The sequence below is a fragment of the Aedes albopictus genome, chromosome 2 (assembly GCF_035046485.1).
Source record: "Aedes albopictus strain Foshan chromosome 2, AalbF5, whole genome shotgun sequence".
Taxonomy (NCBI): domain Eukaryota; kingdom Metazoa; phylum Arthropoda; class Insecta; order Diptera; family Culicidae; genus Aedes; species Aedes albopictus.
The window spans coordinates 539,814-559,359 of NC_085137.1; the positions used below are offsets into that span (position 1 = coordinate 539,814).

The following is a 19,546-nucleotide window of genomic DNA, read 5'->3' on the forward strand; positions in this document are numbered from 1 at the left end:
TTAGCGTGTTACACTGATCTGACAGCTCTGACAGTAAGGGACTAAACATAAATTACGTAAAGTGAGTACCGAGGATTGTTCACAATCTGCGAACTTGACTGCGGAAAAAATTGCGACCATGACGCCGCTGCTATTACTTCTTTGTTGAGAGAAATGCATTCTGCTCGTTTATTTTATTTTTTACCCAATAGCAGGAGTAATAAACTTGCCGGCCTGCTATTAATAGAACCAACTGAAATGAATAAATCATTCCTCGATTGGAAAACGCCAGATCCACACCACCATGGAACAAACAATCCCGAACGAATAAGCCAATCAGGATAACGTGGGGGATCGTGTTTTTTTTTTTCCTCATTTCACTCGCTGTTTGGCTGCACGGCCGATAGAATTATTGCACCATTTCCACAAAAGAGCACAGAAGAAAAAAATACATCGAAATCATATTAATAATAAACAAATGAATACAATATCTCCAAGGGGTCTCGAACAGAAGCTTTTCCCTTTTATCTGGGCTTTCATTTCGCGCTGCAGTTCTGCCCTGCCCTGAACCGCGCGCACCACCATCAGCAAGCCCTTTTTTATTGGACTACTGAGATCGTTTCCCATTTCGGTATTATCGTTAGCGTGCAGCCAGCATGCAGCCAGTGCAGTGCAGTGGTGGAGAAACTCACGCTAGAAAGGAAAAAAAGTTTAATTTTTCACCATTTCCTCCTCCGAAGAGGAGAGTGAAACCGATTTTCCCATCCATCCGTTCTGCTGTTATGCACCCTCCGGTCGGGATGAATATGTGTTTGTGCCAATTGTGGCAAGCGAAAAACTAGTTAGCAGTCGCTCTATCTAGAGAGAGAGGCAGACGCAATGATGGAACGTAGCTACGTATGTACATATACGTCTTCATCCAATTTAATTTATATTCCAATGCATCACGCGTTCGCTGCAGCCAGCGAGCGCCGCAATGTACGCGTCATTGCTGCACGAAAAATGCAATTTATCATCGTTGCGGCGGCGGCGGCGGCGGCGGATGCACTCACAATACTCACATATTCACACTCGCATGGAAGTTCGCACTATGCTATGGCTTGGCTTGCTTTGGTTCAACCGTCCAAAAGGCACATCGATGGTGTGGCACTGGCACTGGCATGAGATCCTAAAAGTTTTGCATTTTCCCACGTCCCAGCTGCCAACTACAACAGTACGTAGTAGGCATTGATCCCACCTTCCGCACGCAATTACCTCGTGACGGAGTGACGGCTTAACTATGCTTCGCGTCACTTTGTCAATGGAAAAATCACGCCCTTATAAATAGAAAATGCAATTCCAGAATGTAATCGAATGGTGAAAAAGGAACGAAAAAATACTTCAATTAAGGGTAAAGGTGTTGGCCCATGTTACCAAAGCAGAATATAAAAATCATACTTTCAGATGCGAAACCACTATGGCTCCATATATACAGGGGATAGACAAAATGATCGGGACAGGCAAAATTTTTATTTTTCAAAAAATGTTCAACTAGTTGTAACTTTTCGAAACGTGCATCAAATATTCTCAAATTTTCACTGCAAGTTGATCAACTAGTTTTGTATCAGTGAACAAAATTTGGAAAGGATCGGGCTCTTCTGCACGAAGTTATAAAGATTCTAGAAAAAGGTAAAATTATCCGATAGCCAACTTTGAGCTGTTATATCTCCGGATTCAATGAACCAAAAGCAATGAAATTTTGACAATTTATGACTAATATAATGAGCTTTGAAAAACTCTTGACACAACTTAAAATTCTCAACACGGAAGAAAATTATTACGATTAGTTTATTTTTCTAATAAAACACCAAATTTTCTAAAACTTCAACATCATTTCAAAATTCAAGATGCTAATTATAGTTCATTTTAATTCCCTCTAGTTGTCTTGAATATAAATATGTTTCAAAGGAAAGTAACAACATGGCCTTCAATTAATAGAAAAAGTATTGGGATGCATACTAAAAATACACCAATTTACTAAAAAAATCATAAAATAAATAAAATCGCTATAACTTTTTCTCTTGTTAATAATTTGAAGTTGTGTCAAACGTTTTTCAAAGCTCATTATACAAGTCATAAATGGTACAAATTTCATTGCGTTCGGTTCATTGAATCCGGAGATATAACAGCTTAAAGTTGGCTATCGAATTATTTTATCTTTTTCTAGAATTTTTGTAACTTCGTGAAAAATAGCCTGATTTTTTTCCAAATTTTGTCCACTGATACAAAACTAGTTGATCAACTTACAGCGAAAATTTGAAAATAATTGATGATTTTTCGAAAAGTTACAGCTAGTTGAACATTTTTTGAAAAGTGAAAATTTTGCCTGTCCCGATCATTTTGTCTATCCCCTGTATGTCTATTGGCTCCATGTAGCCTACATAACAAACAGGCTTTAAGATCTCATTGCCAACGTTTCTGATTTGCATGCTAACGGTCCTGAGGCCCATCCATGTATTTTAATGCTGTTGAATATCTCGATATATTCTTCGATCTCGATCACATCTGCTTCTTACTGGCTCTATGTTTTCACTGGAACTTTACCTGCCTTACTTCAACTTCGTATGCTCCGAGCATCCACAGTAATTGATTGAAGGGATTTATTCAAAGTTCCAAGTGTTGATCTCATTGGCACTTTGTTTAAAGGTTTATGCCTGATCTGGTAAAACTGGAATCAGGTTAAAACGGTGTCAGGCCATTAGGCCGAAGGTCATTTGTCATGGTGGGAGGTCTGGAAGAATCTAGGAGGTGCCCCGATAGAATCCCCGCTGAAATCCCTGAAATACTGAGAGGAATCCCTGGCAGCATCTTAAGAGGTATCCTTGAATGTTTCTTGAGGTATTCCTTAAGAATCTCGAGAGGAATCATTGGAGGAACTCATGCAAGAACCCATGAGAAAAAACGGAAAATTCGCTGAAAGAATCCTCCGAGTAATAAATGTCTGAAGAATGTTGGCGAAATCTATGATGAAATCCGTATCATAATCCATGAACGAACACCAGGAAAAACCCTGAAGGTATCTGTAGTAATAGAAACAGAGAAGAGAATGATTGAAGCGAAAAATATGCGCCTTCTGATTGGCCGACTCAGTGGAAAGCTAGAATGAACAACAAAAGCGAACATACAAAAAGAGCTGCGCATCGTGGATTCAATTCAGTTGATAGACGATAGTGGATACGAACAGACGCACCAAAAGGCAACAGCAATGGCATTTGCAGTACACAGCAGTCCACCACACAGAGGTTTTAAAGAGTTTCCTCTCTGCGGTCGGTGTTGTGGCTGTAAGAATAGCCGCTGCGGTCACGACAGTATCCTAAGAGAAATTGCTAAACGAATCCCAGATAGAATCCTGGAAGTATCCCTGAATGCATCTTGGGAGCAGGGATGCCAGATGATTTTTTGAAAAATCTGTATCACTATTTCCAAAAATCTGTATCCCATACAAAAATAAAATGGCCCCTCCAGCTCAAAAATCTGTATTTCATATAAAATGATATCTGTACGAATGCTCAAAAATCTGTATAATACAGATTAATCTGTATATATGGCACCCCTGCTTGAGAGGGACCCTTGAAAGGTATTTTTTGGACTTAAACTTGTATTTGGAATCTCAGTGGAAATCCTTGGAAGAACTCTGGGTGATCTGGATGATCCACCTAAGAGAAACCACTGAAAGAATCCCAAGAGGAACTTTTACAAGAATCTTGGAGGATTTTCTGAAGGAATCCTGCTAAGGGATATCACTAAAAAAATCTTTGAAGCAATCCTTGGAGGAACTCCGGGGTAAATCCCGGAAAAAATCCCGAGAGGGATTCCTGAAAGATGCCAAGAAGAAGTCTCGACAAGAATCAGTAATCTAAAGGAATCCCGGCAAGAACTCTGCTCGAATATCTCGAAGAATCTCGTGTGGAATCTTTGAAAGGATCTTGGATGAAATCCCGGAAAAGTCCTTTAACTCTTACTAGGATAGTCGTTGCAGGAATACCGGATGGAGTTCATGGAATCTCTGAAGAAAAGCCTGAAGGAAAAATTCACGGAGGAACCTGTCAAAGAATTCTGGAAAAATGTCTTATGGAATCTTGGGAAAAATCAATTCAAAAATCCCTAAGGGTTTTAAAACTGATTAAAACGGACACCGGAAAATTCAAAGAAGAATTTCCTGATGGTATCCAGGGAAAAATCATTTATGGAATTGCGAGAAGAATCAGTGCGGGAAAAAGAATCTATGATGAAAACCCGACGAAATTCCAGAAGATATCCTTGAAGGAATTCCGTGAGTGATCCCGGGAGAAATCCCCAAGAAATGCCAGGAGACGTTGTCTCTGAAAGAGTCTTGGGGAATTCCAGGAAAAAAAAATCAAAAATCAAACAAAAAACAACAGAGATATAACGAGGACATCCCTGAAATAGAATCGGGAAACTTAGGAGGATATTCCCTAAACCTCCTGTAGAATAAGAAAAAAAAATCCCGGGAAGAACCTCATGATAAATCCCTGCAAGAACCACGGATCAACACTTGAAGTAATATCGGGGAAAATCGTTGAAGAAGTTGCATAGCGAATGGACTCCCAGGGAGAATGCCTAGATAAATCCCTAAAAGATACTCGGGGAAATCGAGGAAAAAATCCCAGCAAGAATATCGGGGGACTTCTCAAACCCCCCCCCCTCCCCGCGTGGTCATTAGTCCATACAAATTTTTTTATTCGTCCATACAAAATGGTCATTGGCCGAACCCCCTGCAGAAAGAGTTTTATGTAAACTAAAATATCTGTGCAATGAATTACATCAGTGCTATCAAGTGCGGTGATTTTTTTTTTAAGCTGGTGCTTTTCTAATGCTCATGAACGGTTTTGTTCAACACGCCTTCTTTATATCACTTCATTGAGCCAAGATGTTAGGGACAAAAACTTTGATAACCCCTGTACCACATGTTAGTAAGTTGGTGTTGAAGTAATTTTGTATTTTTATGTGCGAAAGTTTATAAGAAACAGGTAGATTTTGTGATGGATGTTTAGGATTTTCCATAGCATACGGATGTGGCACTAGTAAGCGAAACAATCACCTACCAGTTTTAGAAACCCACCACCAGAGGTCTCCAAGAGGTCCATTCAGACGGCCATTAGGAGGGTGAAATGGTACCATTACAACAAACCCGAATTAGGTCAAGATACTTGAAGGCCAATGGTAAATGTCCACTCGTTCACTGAACGAGACAGTTTAAGGGACTAATCGCAAGTTAAAAGTCAAGAGGTGTTAACAAGTTCAAGAAGACCAAAGTCATAGAGGAAAGAGTTGAAGGAAGAGTGGAAGAAGTGAGCGGAAAGTAGACGTCAAGTAACTGCCATGGACCACTATTTCTCTATTACCGTGGTTTGAAGTTCAGGTGGGGTAGATGATTAACGATACGCCTATAGAGCATAAGCTATAGAGGTACTCTGGCACTCAATTGTGATCAACGCAATTGCCATGTAACGCAAAAATTTTACTACACTTGGGGGACTTCCACGTGCTGATTTTATGCTGAAAACATATCAAGAAATGTTGAAAGATCTTTTTAAAATATATGGATTGGAGTTACAAAAACGGAAAAGAAAGTCTGCAAACTCAACAAATTATGTATGGATTGAAACAGGCATTTCGTAGCTGGAATGAGCGGTTCCACAAATTCATGGTGAAGATTGGTTTCCAACGTTCAAAACTCAACGTAGACGATATGATTCTGGCATCTGACTTGATGGAAAGAATCAAGAGGATGTTGGCTGCAGAATCCGATATGATTGACCTTCAAGAGCTTAACCATTTTCTGAGCCTGCAGATTGAAAACGATAGGATGAAAGATGCAAACCCCACATATGTATGGTTGAGCTTTGAAGTGTTTCGGAATGCAATCGTGCAAACCGTTTAATGCCCACTGGAGCCAAGCACCAAGCTGATGCAACACTGCAAGAGGACCAAGAACCATGAAAGTGCCCTTGTGAGCTAGCGGACCTTACGCAACTTTTGCTGTCACTTCGTCCGGATATACATGTGTTTTTTTCCTCCTCTGTTGGGGAAATTATGCCACTGCGTCCAATAGGCTGAACTTTTGTGATGCGGCAGTGCATCACCTCAGCCGCTTCCAGAACGAATACTGGAAGGCCATGAAACGAGCTGTTCGGTATCTTCAAGGGACGAAGGATATCTTACTCGCCTGCAGTCGCATATCCACTAATCGGCTACGCGGATACAGATAGGAGCGGCGATGTAAACGATGGGAGATCCACATCGGACTCCTGTTTCAAGATATTCTGCAATAATGTAACCTCGGTAAGATGCAAGACGTTAGCGGTATCGTTATTCTCACCCGAGTCAGAATACTTGTCGCTAAGCCAAGCGGCATGTGCAGCAATGTGATTTCGTAATATTGCTACGGAATTCGGAGTGGACATTGTACGAGAACGCATTGAAAAACACAAGATCGAAGTGCAGTACATTCCAACCGAAAATCAAGTTGCTGATCTACTCACCAAAGGCCTACCGACGGATATTTTCAAGAAACGTCGCCAGGCGTTAGGTTTTAGAGGGGGAGTGGCAAAGCAAACCTTAGGTTGATTACTTAGTAGGCTGTGATAATTGTTACTAGAGTATGAGTACCGTTTGTCCCAACCTATGTATGGTCCTTTTTGCCAATAAACCATTGCTGTAACAACACTTCTGCTCATGAGGTCTAACCTCGAGGGTGCGAAATGCACCAGCCCTTCTTTGAAGGTAAGCTTAAGGACTATGGAATACATAGCTCAAATTTTCTAGAGCACCGTTTTTTAAGAATCGTTCAACGTTATGGAAGACCTGGGAACCCTGCACGATCGGGGACACTGAAGGAACATCGTCCAAAATCGACGAAGATGGTGCTTTACTGCACGCTCGGCGCTGGAACAAAGTTACTTAATAGACAGCAAGGTATCACGGAAAGTGGTGGGAACTCCTCCAACGTCAGCAATGGAAAAAACACTACCCTCAAGCACAAGGCATTTGGGGTTCAAAGCTAAAAAGTTTTAGAGCACCGTTTCTTAAAATCGTTCAGCGGATTTTAATGAAAATACATCAAGATGTTGACAATCACTGAATGATCAGCATGATACATTTCCAGACATATTCGTTGAACGGTTTTATAAAACGGTGCTCTAGAAAATTTGAGCTATGCACTCCAAATACCTTGTCCTTATTCTTCGGTAACTCGCGCGGTTGACTACCATGCTTATGCTGAATAGAGATAAGTGACATTTCAACACACGAAGACTAGCGCAAATTTTTCCTCACACAAAAGTGCACGCCGATTATAAAACTAACGTCCGGGGCAAGAGTGCAAATATTTTCCTCGCAGTTTCACAACTACATCTACTAAAAAGGCACGCATACATTTGAACGTTATTACTTCTATACAAAAAGTTAGATTTTTTTCAAAGTGTTGTACAAAATACAACAGCGAATCGTAGTAAGCTGTGCGCGCGGATGGACGCATTTTCGATTAGCTGTCACGTTTTTGCTCGTCTCCGCTGAAAATTCAATTCGGCCGGTGAAAGATTCCGCTTGTGATACCATAGAAGATCGTTGATGTACTCGTTTTCTGTAACAATGATAATGTGCGGCAACTTAGTAGTGTCGGTTTATGAAGAGACTTATTTGTATATTTGGCGATTTGCCGTGGTGTCGACCTTTTTCCTCGTCCACGGTGAACGTCGATTCGGCCGATGAAATGATTCCGCGTGGGATATCGAAGAGGATCAGTGAGGTGTACTCTTTTTCTGCGATAATGTACAGCGACTTAGTGGTAATGGACGTGAACACTTTTAGTGTGTCAATTTGTGCAAACTGCTCGGAATTTGGAAGAATCGTCTTCGTTTGAAGATGTGTGTTTCGGATTTCGGATTTCGCAGATGGATCCGGAAGAAATAATTGATCAATATAGGTGCAACCCTCAGAGTCAGTTGACTACGTGGAACTAGGTGAGATCTTTCTGATTACACTTTACGTACTTTCTAATGTTATATAACTACATGTAAGTTAAAAACTCGCAATTTTCAACATCCTTTCATCTATTGGAAGCTGCTTCAGTTCTGTCCTCTTTCTAAATTGATGAAGGAATTTATAAATGCTTGCAAGGACTTGGCAAGGCTCCACACAACTTAGTGGGTCTATGACATTGTAGATAGTAGCGACATCAGCAATGCCAATGGATATATTCAACTTTGCAACTCCATCCAAGATTTGAGCAAGTATTCATGCTATGCTATGCTATATGTTGTACAAAATACAACAGCACGATCGCTCGAAGGTTAACCAAGTGCAGCCAGCGCGTTCGCGATCGCTCACGAAGTCGCTGACCTCTATCTGATTATTTGCTGAATTTTGTTTTCGCAGTTGTTTCTTCAAGCATTTGCACTACGTGTCCAGCCCACTAAAGTCTGTCGTACCGCCCATAAGTATTCGACGTCTGACGAAATTCTTTTTCGTTTGTCACTCGTTGGTATTTCTCGTCGACCCAACCGTTAGGTTTGCGCGCCATTGTTGCCACTGATTCATGAATAAACTCCTAAAAGGATTTTCCCCAAGTAACACACTTGTCACCGAAGAGTCACGGCGGCGCAGGTTTTTGTTGCGCGAAAGCCACTGTGACTTACTTCTAACAAATAAACAGTTACTTGCTAGAAGTAAGTCACGGTGACTTTTGCGTAACAAAAACCTGCGCCGCCGTGACTCTTCAATGACAAGTGTGTTACTTGGGTCTGAAACATATCCTTCTGGTACTCTATTGAAGGATTTCTCGGGAAAATCTTTGAAAGTTTATCTATAAAGTGTCTTGGAATTCCACCTAGCTTTTCCCAAGAAGATTCCTTTGATATTCCTCCAGGATTTTATTAAAGTATTTTTTTCTGAGTTTCCTTCAGGAAATTTCTTGAAATTCCTTAAAAATACTTTACGAGTTTTAACAAGAAACTTCTCCAAGAGCTCATCCAGGAATTTGTTGGGAATTTTTCTCAGGGATCCCAGAAACATCTATCCATATTCCTTCAAAGAGAGCTCTCCAGAGATTTTTCAGCGGTCCTTGTAAAAATTGCACATACAATTTCTGGAAGGTGTCTTGAGTTTCTAAAGCAGTGATCCTCAGCCTAACTGTCTTTGCGGGCCAAAATTGAATTTTGAAAAGAGCCTGCGGGCCGCAAATCATTTTAGAGTTTATTTTCAATAATTTTCAAGATTTAACACAAAATACATTTGTGTGATTTTTCGAAGAATAAGCATTAGTTAAAATTCACAAATGAAAAGAAATTATATTTTTTAACATTGAACAAGAGCAAAAAACTAAACAACCTGGAGTTATCAGGAGATTTTTTTACTTGTAAAAAAATCGGAAATCGTATGGTATTAAAACAGACACGAACTACGACACTAGACACGGACATGGAAAAATTTCTTGTAAAACCTCTGGATCCAGTTTTGACAAATTTCCGAATGGAGTTTCTTACGGCAGCTTAAGGATTTCCTGAGAAGTATTTAAAAAATATTGGAACTGTAAGGTTTTCTGGGACTTCTCGTGGATTTTGAGAAATTTTAGAATGATTCCTTTAGAAGCCAATGAAGAAAAATCTGCAGACATGATTTTCTGAGCAATGTGAACAAGTATTTGTAGTTGATTTAAAATAGATATTTTAAGAGGAAATCTCAAAAGTATCGCTAGGAGAATAAAGAGTATCTTGCCCAATCCCTGAAATTTTCCGCAAAATTCCGAATGTTTGAGCAACCCTTTTTTTTTTAAAGAAATTATAGGCAACAATTCTGTAAAAAAATAATAGTTTCCTGGCAAAAGTGGTGAATATAAAGTATATACAAGAAAGTTTTTTCGCCGATTGAAACAAAATGGAAATTATTTCAAGCTTTTTTTCGTGAATTCAAATAAATTACTAATAACGAGTCCAAAATCCATGGCAGAGAACCTGTGAAATTTAACCTAAACTCATTATAAAAGCGAAACACATCGTTCTTAACAACAGTTTCTAATATTTTCGAAACAGAATTCGAAAAAGTACGGTTTGGAAAACTGAAAAATCTTACTTCTTTTGAAATACTCTCCATGATATTGACAAAATTCATTCTCATTAAAGTTTTAAAATATCCAAAATTTCATTATGGAATTTTTACGTAGGCCGCTTTCTTATACGTTTCAAAATCAGTTCGCGGGCCGCACAAAATCTGGTCGAGGGCCGCATGCGGCCCGCGGGCCGCAGTTTGGTGACCACTGTTCTAAAGGAATCCCTTAGGGATTTTTTAAAGAAATCCATAAAAGAATTCCAGAAGTTATATGTGGGGATTCCTATAAAAACATGAAAAGTTTAAGAAAGGTTTCCCGGACGAAAATTCCTGATACAATTCAGCAATCTCTGGAGGTACTTTCTTAGATATCTCTGAATAAATTCCTAAGAGCATTTCATGAGAACTTTTTATAAGAACTCTGAAAATAATTCAAAAGCATCACAGGAATTTATAAAGAAATTTCTGGGGGCACTTTTTAAAGAATTTCTGGACTAGTTTCCGAGAAAATTCCTGAAGAGATTTTCCACGGACACACTTGAGGAGATTTCTCCCTCCTTTGCTGTTTCTAAATGATAAAAAAAAGAATTAATGGATTAGTACTGGGTCTTCAGTAGCAAAGAATTCCCATCAAAAAGACACTACCTTATTGAATGAGCATTAGAAGCATAAATATAATCGGGGTTTGCAACTATGATGTAACTAGTTACTCGTACTTATGATTTTTTAAAACTGAACACTAAAACACATTTCCTCAACCCCCCCTTCAGAAGATAATTTAAACAAATTAGAATATTATTCACAATCAACAATCATTCAATCATACTTCAAGCGCCTCCATCGACCGACATTCACTTAACTCTGCATAGAACCGTCAGATTTCGAACAGAGAAGAAAGCAATTGCAGTACACAACAACAATTCCGATTCCTAGTTGTAGGGGGCAAGCTAATTGTCCGAATCACACAATTTCTCTCTCCATCAAAACACCAACTCATTCGCGCCATGTTATCTAAATTTACAATGTGTACTCCTATGCCTACATTTACGATGTACCTATTTATGGAAAATTCGTGTTACCTAATCATTTCCCCCTTTAAGGACTAAAGAGCGGTCCGTTCCCGGATCATTTTCGAATGCATGTATGTTCGTTTTTTTTCTTCCTCCTATTTCTTGCAAACTACTGCACTGGATTTGACAACCTAACGAGGGAATTAGACAAAAAAAAAAGAAAGCACAAATTGTGGTCCAGTTTGATTGCCAACCTCCATGTGTTCTCTCAGCGTCGTCGAATCAGTTGACGGCGGGTGGGAGGTTGGCGGCTGGCACTCTCCCGAGTAGAGATTGAGAACAAAATGAAATTCAGTTGACTTGAACAGAACAGCGTTTGTTTTCGCCACCATTCTGTTACCAATCCCTGCTCGGGACAGCACTGACCACTGCACTGCATTCGCTGGTCACTGTTCTATCAGCGCGGAATTCCGATGCGCAGTCTGTGGCTGGCTGGCGAAAGGAAAATTGTTCTAGCGTTCAGTAGTAGGTACCCCTACATAGTTAGGTATGTTAGTGTAGCTGGGGGCGTTCGAATGTACGTGTGTGTGGCGGTGTATGTGTGAATGTACGTGACGTCAATTTCCTCCCTTCCGTGCGATTTTCCTCAAAGTCTTTTGATTGAAATTCTACTTTTTTATTAGCTCCAGCTGGATTCTATCCGAGCGTCCATGGTTAAAATTTTAATTTCACCACCGTCGAGAGCAGTATGGAGCCCAGGGCGGTCAGCAGGCGCAGCAGCAGCAAAGTGCCGGTATCCGGTCCAGCAGCACCGGAATTGAACCCATGGGGCTGCAACGGGTGGGTGGTGAATTCTTTCACCTCGGTCCAATCGCTAAGACCGGCGGCGTTACGTGCTGCCACCCGGATGAGGTACCGGGTATCCGGAATGAGGTTCACCAGCAAGTACGTGACTCCGTCCTCGACGTCGAAGTCACGTCGATGAGCTCGGTCCCAGTTGCGATGCTTGGCGAACTCCTCCGTTGGAATCATCTCGAAACGGTAGCCAATGATGGTCGAATGGTCCGGATCGACGTCGTGCGACTTTGTGGCGCCAACATCGATGTCCAGCGTGTCGGAATTCACTCCTCGCAGTTGGAACTGTGGAAATGGACATAATGTGTGTTGAGGGAACCATATTCTAATTACCGCAGTAGAGAAACGGAATAACTCACCCTGCTGGGCGGATCCGGCTTTGTTCCTTCGCGGAGCTGAATTTCTCGGGATATCGTACCGAGCTCGTTTTTCGCCTCGCATTTGTACTTGCCGAAAGCGGTGCTGTTTTTTATCACTATCTGTGGAGTATAAAGAAATAGAAGAGACACAGAACATTTCAATAAACTACGGTTAAGAGCTTAAAAGCATGCATACGGTTTTATGGATATGCCATTACATTTGAAGGGCCGTTTACATAATTGCGAATATTTGCGCGAATGATGGTATGAAATCTAAAACATTTTCGCCTGAATGTTTGATTTTTTGGTTACAGGGTATAAAGGTATAAATTTAAAGCGGGTTACTCAAGATTTCAAATCTCGGTGTTCGGTGTACTGCAGTTAATACACATGAAAGTTAAATCAGTATTTATTCTACACCTATTTTTCATTGATCGTTTTCTTAAGTTTAACTGCGCAAACAATGGGCTGCCGTCTGATTCACTTCAAATGGTAGTGATTTAGGCCTAATTTACTTCCCAAGCAGCACGCATGTCACAAAAAATTGTCGACAGCGCAGGTTTTTGGTTGTATAGCTGCTACATTCATGTTATTTTAACCCAAAGGCAGAATAACTTGAAAATTACTCGTGTCCAATCAAAAACCTGAGCTGTCGACACTCCTTCATGACATATGTGCTGCTTGGGTTCAAATTTCGGCGATTTAGGTTTGATTAATTTCATATTCAAATGATCCTGGTTCGATTAATATGTTTGATGCAATTCAGTATCATAATTTTTATATTATATAACTCATTTTGGTATCATAATGGTCAATTTTCCGAACTGCTTCATTATGAAACTCATCATAATGGAAAATAGTTGTCAAATGTTCATAATGCGCATTATGAACATTATGAAAAAATCATTGCATAAAATTTTGTATGGAATACGTTGCAAACGTATTTATCCAGCTCGGCTAGCCTCTTTGGGTAAATGTACGACTCGTGCTGGGAAGAAGGAACATCGTGAAGGAACTTTTTGCAACTCGCTACATAAATAACTATTACCTTATTAGGACCGCAAAGTGAATCTTGTTAAACATTATCAAATAAAGATACCTACAACCTAGTGGCAGAACATTAAACTACACTGTTTGCCTTCCATTTGCAACTTCTTAACTACTTAACTAACTTCTTAACTACTAACTACTTAACTACTACTTAACTGCCTTCTTAACTACTTTGCCGAAAACTTAGGCCTCCTTTTTGATCAAGATCATGAGATAAAGCCATCTAATTATGCTTGCATTTACATACTCAGCCCAAGTAACACAGCTTGTTATATAATAGTAAAAATTCAACGTTTAAAACATAATCTGTTGTATTTTTCTTGTAGTATTTACTTGATTTCAGACACTTATAAAATCAAAACAGCGCAAAAAATGGCGGCTTATAAAACATCTTACAAGTTATATAAGATGTATTGTGATACACTTATAATACTAATTATGTCGTTCACACCTGACGCATCATTAATAATCAGTTATAATCAAGTTATTTGTTCTGTAGTAAAAACTGACAAAATCCTCACATAATTCAATCACATTCTTTAGTTGAAATTAAGCTAATTTTAGATGATAACTCATATGTTATAATTAGGCCATTTAAAAGCGATATAGCTTGCAGCATATCTTCTTGAAACAAACTGATATCTTATTGGGGTTCTTACCAATACTTGAAGCGAAGAAAGTTTCCGAAAAAAATATAATAATATAATCTACTAAGTCCACGAAAAAATGTGATTTATAAGTGATGACGTTAATGGCTGTTTACTATTCGGTTCGGAAAATTAATTCAGGAATGCTTAGGCACAGTGGTGGTAATCACGTTTCGCCATGCTGTTGAAGATTTATTGTGAAACCAATCACTTTACTTGCGTATAATTTGAGCGCCATTGAAATGACTATAAAATATGTCATCAATCAACGAAATAATCTTGGTTTGGAGATTTATTTTTAATCCGCGTGAAGAAAAAAAAATATGGCGGACGCTTCGTGAAGCTAACAGTGCCGATCAAAAATGTTGATAATAATTTAAATTTTGATTATACACATATGAATGGAAGATATGACGAACTATTCTTGGAAAAACTAATTATCACTCATATAAGATTTTCATATTTAGAATCTAGGAAATTTATTGTTGATTGTCTTTATTATTCTCAACAAGCAAGGAAATGAATAATCTCAATTTGCTTGACTTGAATTTTGCATCTTCACATTTTTAGCCAGCACTGTAATCATAATTATTTTTCATATAAATAAAAACATTTCTACTAATCTTGCTCTTTGATTGTAGAAACATTGTCAAAATAGCGTTAAAATTACATTCAGAGAGAAACTCAATAATGAAATGTGATAGATCTTTTATCAACGTTAATAATACATCTTGATAGCTTCTTTCCAATATAAACATAAATATGTTATTATTTGATTTTGAAGTAATCAACGCAACAGCTAAAAAACTGTATTACAACATATTTGAGTTGGGACTCCCAAGTCCATCAAAACGTCAAAATGTGTTTTTGTCAACAATCGCGCTGCTGCCCAAAGGCTCGTCAAAGTATTTTTAGTTTCTGTGAAATTTTCATTGAGAAATCGTAAATTATTAGTCCGTGATTCATTGTTATTACCCGGTCAATAACTAATTTGAAAGTCCACCCGAATAAATCACGAAACTTCTGAGAGAAGATGGTAGTACTTATCAAAACAGCTCCCCGTGTGTAGATTCTGGGATCAATGAATGACGGCTCCGCTCATATTCAGTCCCGGTGCAGTTTAAATTCGAAGGTTTATTTCTATATCTAAAAAGCTACCCGGCTAATTTGCGTGTACCGTTTCAAAATAAGCAACTCTGCACTGAAGTCAGAAGGTCAGCAAAACACTGCCGGAAGAACACTGTCACTACATCTGCAATAGTATCCGATATACCGTATGGGATGAATAAACGGAGCTGGCTTGTAGTGTTCCGGATCTTTTGCGAGGGCTACATTGGCTGACTTGGTCTTACGGAGATCATAACGCCAGGCGCAGATTACTAAATGAAAGTGATTTTTTCAAAGTGAGCAATTGATGATAAAACCGCTAAATGTGAACTTGTGCGCCTGTTGCTTCAGTTGTGTTGCATAATTGTATATCCAACATATTTCATACGTTTGTAAAGCCCATGACCAAGACTGCGGTTAGGTTTTGTGTTTGTTACACTAGTTTACAGCATTTTTGAACTCGGTAAGCTGATGATCATTTTTGGTGTAGAATCATGCCCTGAGTTCGAAAACGCGAAGGGAAAAAAATACAGTAGAGCGGAATTTTTTTCGACTTTCCATACAAGGTTTATGATTTGAAATCGATTTTTGTTCTATTTTTAAGCAACGTCGCTCACTTCAGACATCTCACTCTCCGCAATCAATGCTACGATTGAGCTGAATTGTTTACTGTAACTCGCCTACATATGATATGTCAAATAAACGTTCAGAAAGAATTTTTAGATTGTTTTTTTCTTATTGAAAAAAATACATTTCTTCATACATTTTTGGAAATTTGGCTAAAATTTAAGGAGATCGTCCCTAAAACTCGCCAATATCTTTGAATTTCATCAATCTGACGCAAAACCTGCATTCAGATGATCGAATGGTATTGTATTCAGCTTTTAATTTATGAAAAAAGATTTGAAATTGGTTGAACAAAACGCAAGATATTTGAATTTTAGTAAATTCCATATTTTTAAAAGTTGTAAAACTCGATATTGAGCTAAAACTCAAAAAGTGCTCTACATAAAAATTTTTGAAGCACGATTTCGAAATCAGTACTAAATTGTGCTTCAAAAATTTTGGTCGTTGACAGAAGTTCACGACTTTCGTTTTATTTTGTAAACTAGTGTTATCGAACAACACTATTTGAGCTCGTCTAGGACTCTGAATGTTTGAGAATCCACTTATAGTACATTTATAATACATCTTTTGGAATTTTAATTTCCAAAGATGTTTTCTGTGTTACTTGGGAGTAGCGTCACCTAGCGACAGAATAGCGAACCAAACTGCTTGTCTCTATTACGTCAACGACCTTCTGTGCTCAAGACTCTATCTTTGTAGATAATCAGGATTTCGAGATATAGCAGCATAAGTTTGCTAGTTTTCAAGTGATGCTAAACTTCTCAAGTTGATGACATACTCAACGGTTACGGTGATCACGATATCTCAACAACTAGTTGACCGATTGCGCACTTGTTTTGTTAATTGTTCGTTATTCAAATCTACTGAACGGTTCACTTTCGGTTTGTTTAATGAAAAAGTAGTTGTTTTGGTGTAAACAATTTAAACATACACTACCCGTCATTAGTACAGACTCATAAAAAGATATTGCAACAATATTGCACTTCATTGACTCACCTAGATATCTCCAAAATCTGAGGACTTTTAAAGATGCTGTCTTCAGGAAAATTTTTCAGAAGCCCAGAAGCAACAACTTCTGTTCTGGTTTTAAAAATATCGAGGTGAGTCAGGGTGATGCAATATTGCGGGTGCAACATAATGGTGGGCCACGCTACAATAAAATGTAACTTTGGTTCTGGTGCTCCAATCTTTATGAAATTTGGAATGTGTATTGTCTAGCTTGTTTACTCTCAGATAATGCAACAAGAAAAGTTCGTTTTCATCCACACAAGTTATGTAATACCTTAAAGTAATAATCGCCAACAGTTTCTCAAAATCTAAAATTCTCAAAAAACATAACTAAGAACAAGTATTATCATTATTCTAAAAGGTGAAAAATTTGTGTTATTACCATTGTAGTTTCTTAAGAAGTTTTAAAAGAAATATCTGAAGAAACTGCTGGGGAATGTCCTGGTTAAATTCCTGAAAGAATCTCTCGCATTTTTTTTCAAGAATTCTTGGAGAAATATCCGGAGAATCATTGTCGTGAACCTCTGCAAAGATTCTGAAATATTGTTTTTTGAAAATTTGTAAATTAATTCCTCTTGAATTATTATTTGAGAAACTTCTGAATGAATAAAAGTGTTCATGGAGAAATTCCAAGAGATGTCCTCTGAATGAATTTCTAAGGAATTACTACTGTAATCACCGAATGATACAATGCAACTCAAACAACACACATGCCATTTAAAAGACGGCCGCTCAAGTTTTGTTTGTACAGAAGTGTCTGTGACTTACTTATAGCGTTATGTTAGAAGTAAGTCTCAATGACTTCTTTGCATCTAAAACTTGCGTTGCCGATTCATTTATGTGACATACACTACCCGTCAAAAGTACGGACTCACAAAAAGTATTGCAACAATTTTGCATCACCCTGACTCACCTCGATATCTCTAAAACTAAAACACCTACAAAAATGCAGCCTTCAGAAAAGTTGTTGCTTCTGGGCTTCTGAATAACTTTGCTGAAGGCAGCATCTTTGTAAGTCCTCAGGTTTTGGAGGTATCGAGGTGAGGCAGGGTGATGCAATATTGTTGCAATACTTTTTGTGAGTTCGTACTTTTGACGGGTAGTGTAAGTATTGCTTGGGAAGAATCAGTGGAGGAAATCCTGTATACATTTATGGATACATTCCTGCGGAAATTACGGTTGCAGTTCTTGTAAAAAAATCCTAAAGAAATCCCCTCATTTAAAAAAAAAATCTTAAAAATCTCTGGATGATCTTCTGACGGAAGCCTTTGGAGAAGTTTCTGAAGAAGTACTTAGAAGAATGCAGAAGTTTCTAAAGAAATTCTTATAGGACTCCCTGGCAAGGTGTCATAACGAATCTCTGCAAGAATCTCTGAAACAATCGCTTGAGGAACATTTCCTGCAGGCATTACCTCAGTGGCTCTGCTTGAGCGGAACTTGGAATCCCCCTTTCTGCCTCAATTTGTATCTTTCTCCTCAATAAGGCGAACCGTATCCTGCATGCGGTTACCAGTGCCAGCCTTACACCAGTTGCCAAGACTCACTGGTATGGAGCAAAAAGCTGAATGTCCCCAACAATCCACATCGATCGGCGGATAAAGGACAGCTTCCGCAAGGGCAACAATTCCGTTATGGGAACTGATTGGAACCCGTTACGATTTTCAAGAAGTACGCTATCCCAACGGCCCACTCTCCAGCCGAGGAGTTGGCCTAGGTATCAACGGCCCAGGAATGAAAGAAAAAACCTAAGTCTAGCCCACCGATTACTCCGTCTTCTCCGCTGAAGCGGCTGCAATTTTGGAATAAATACGTAAAGGAATTTCAGCAAGAATCTCTGGAGGGATTTCTAAAGAAAACAGTAGGAATTGCTAAAGTTTTTAAAATATTCTCTAGAGAAATTGTTGAAGAAATTCTGAATTTCTGATTGTCTCAATGAATCCCTGGAAAAATGCTTGAAGGAATCTCTGCTGGATTTCTCAAACAAACGCCTAGAAGATTTTCCGGAAATTTGCATAGAAATCTATAGTATTTTAGAATGATTCATCGGATATATTGCCCAAAGAATCCCTGGAAGAATAACTGATAGAATGGCTGCAGGAATTTCTGAAAGATTCCGTGCGAGATTTTATAAAGAAATTCCTCGAATTGTTTTTTGAAATATCTAATAGAATCCCTGGAGGACAACCAATAGAGCCATTTTGAGATAAGATAATTTTTGCCAAGATGTCTCAAAGGAAACGAGGAATTTCTAGAGGATTTTCTTAAGGAATCTCTGGAAGAATTCCTGAAAGAATCTTTGGGAAAATCTTTGAAAGAAACGTTTGAAGATTTTTTTTAGGAACTTTGGAAAATTTTACCGTCAAGGCGCCATTCACCGTGGGGGCTCCATTCACCGTGTGCCTTCGAATATTTTTTCATTATTTCCATATTATGATTGAATGATATGACAATTTCCCTTCAATTTCACCAATACAACATTGTATTGCTGAAATTGAAGGGGAATTGTCATATCATTCAATCATAATATGGAAATAATGAAAAAATATTCGAAGGCACATGGTGAATGGCGCCTTGACTACTTCGAACAATTTTTGAGGAAATTTTGACGTTCTGATTTTTAAAAGAAGGAAGAACTACTGATTCCATGGAAAATTTACTAAGGGAAGTTCTATAGAAATCTGAGGAGGAATTTTTAAGTGTAAATCTGATAGAAATCACTGACGATTTTCCATAAAAACTTCCTTGAGCTTCAGTCATCGAATATACAAGCATAACTCGAGTGTTTGAATAAAATTCA

General features: G+C 38.6%; 1 protein-coding gene across 1 annotated transcript in view; it reads right to left on the minus strand.

Moving 5' to 3' along the window:
• Positions 1–11,435: 11,435 nt before the first annotated feature.
• Positions 11,436–19,546, minus strand: part of LOC109416813 (neural cell adhesion molecule 2) — an 83,874-nt gene continuing 75,763 nt past the window's right edge. Inside the window, exons 6-7 of the mRNA XM_062848977.1 lie at positions 12,311–12,430; positions 11,436–12,236 (exon numbers count right to left, since the gene is read on the minus strand). Coding sequence (XP_062704961.1) covers positions 11,811–12,236; positions 12,311–12,430 — 546 coding nt within the window. The 3' untranslated portion in view covers positions 11,436–11,810. The remainder of the gene's footprint in view (positions 12,237–12,310; positions 12,431–19,546) is intronic.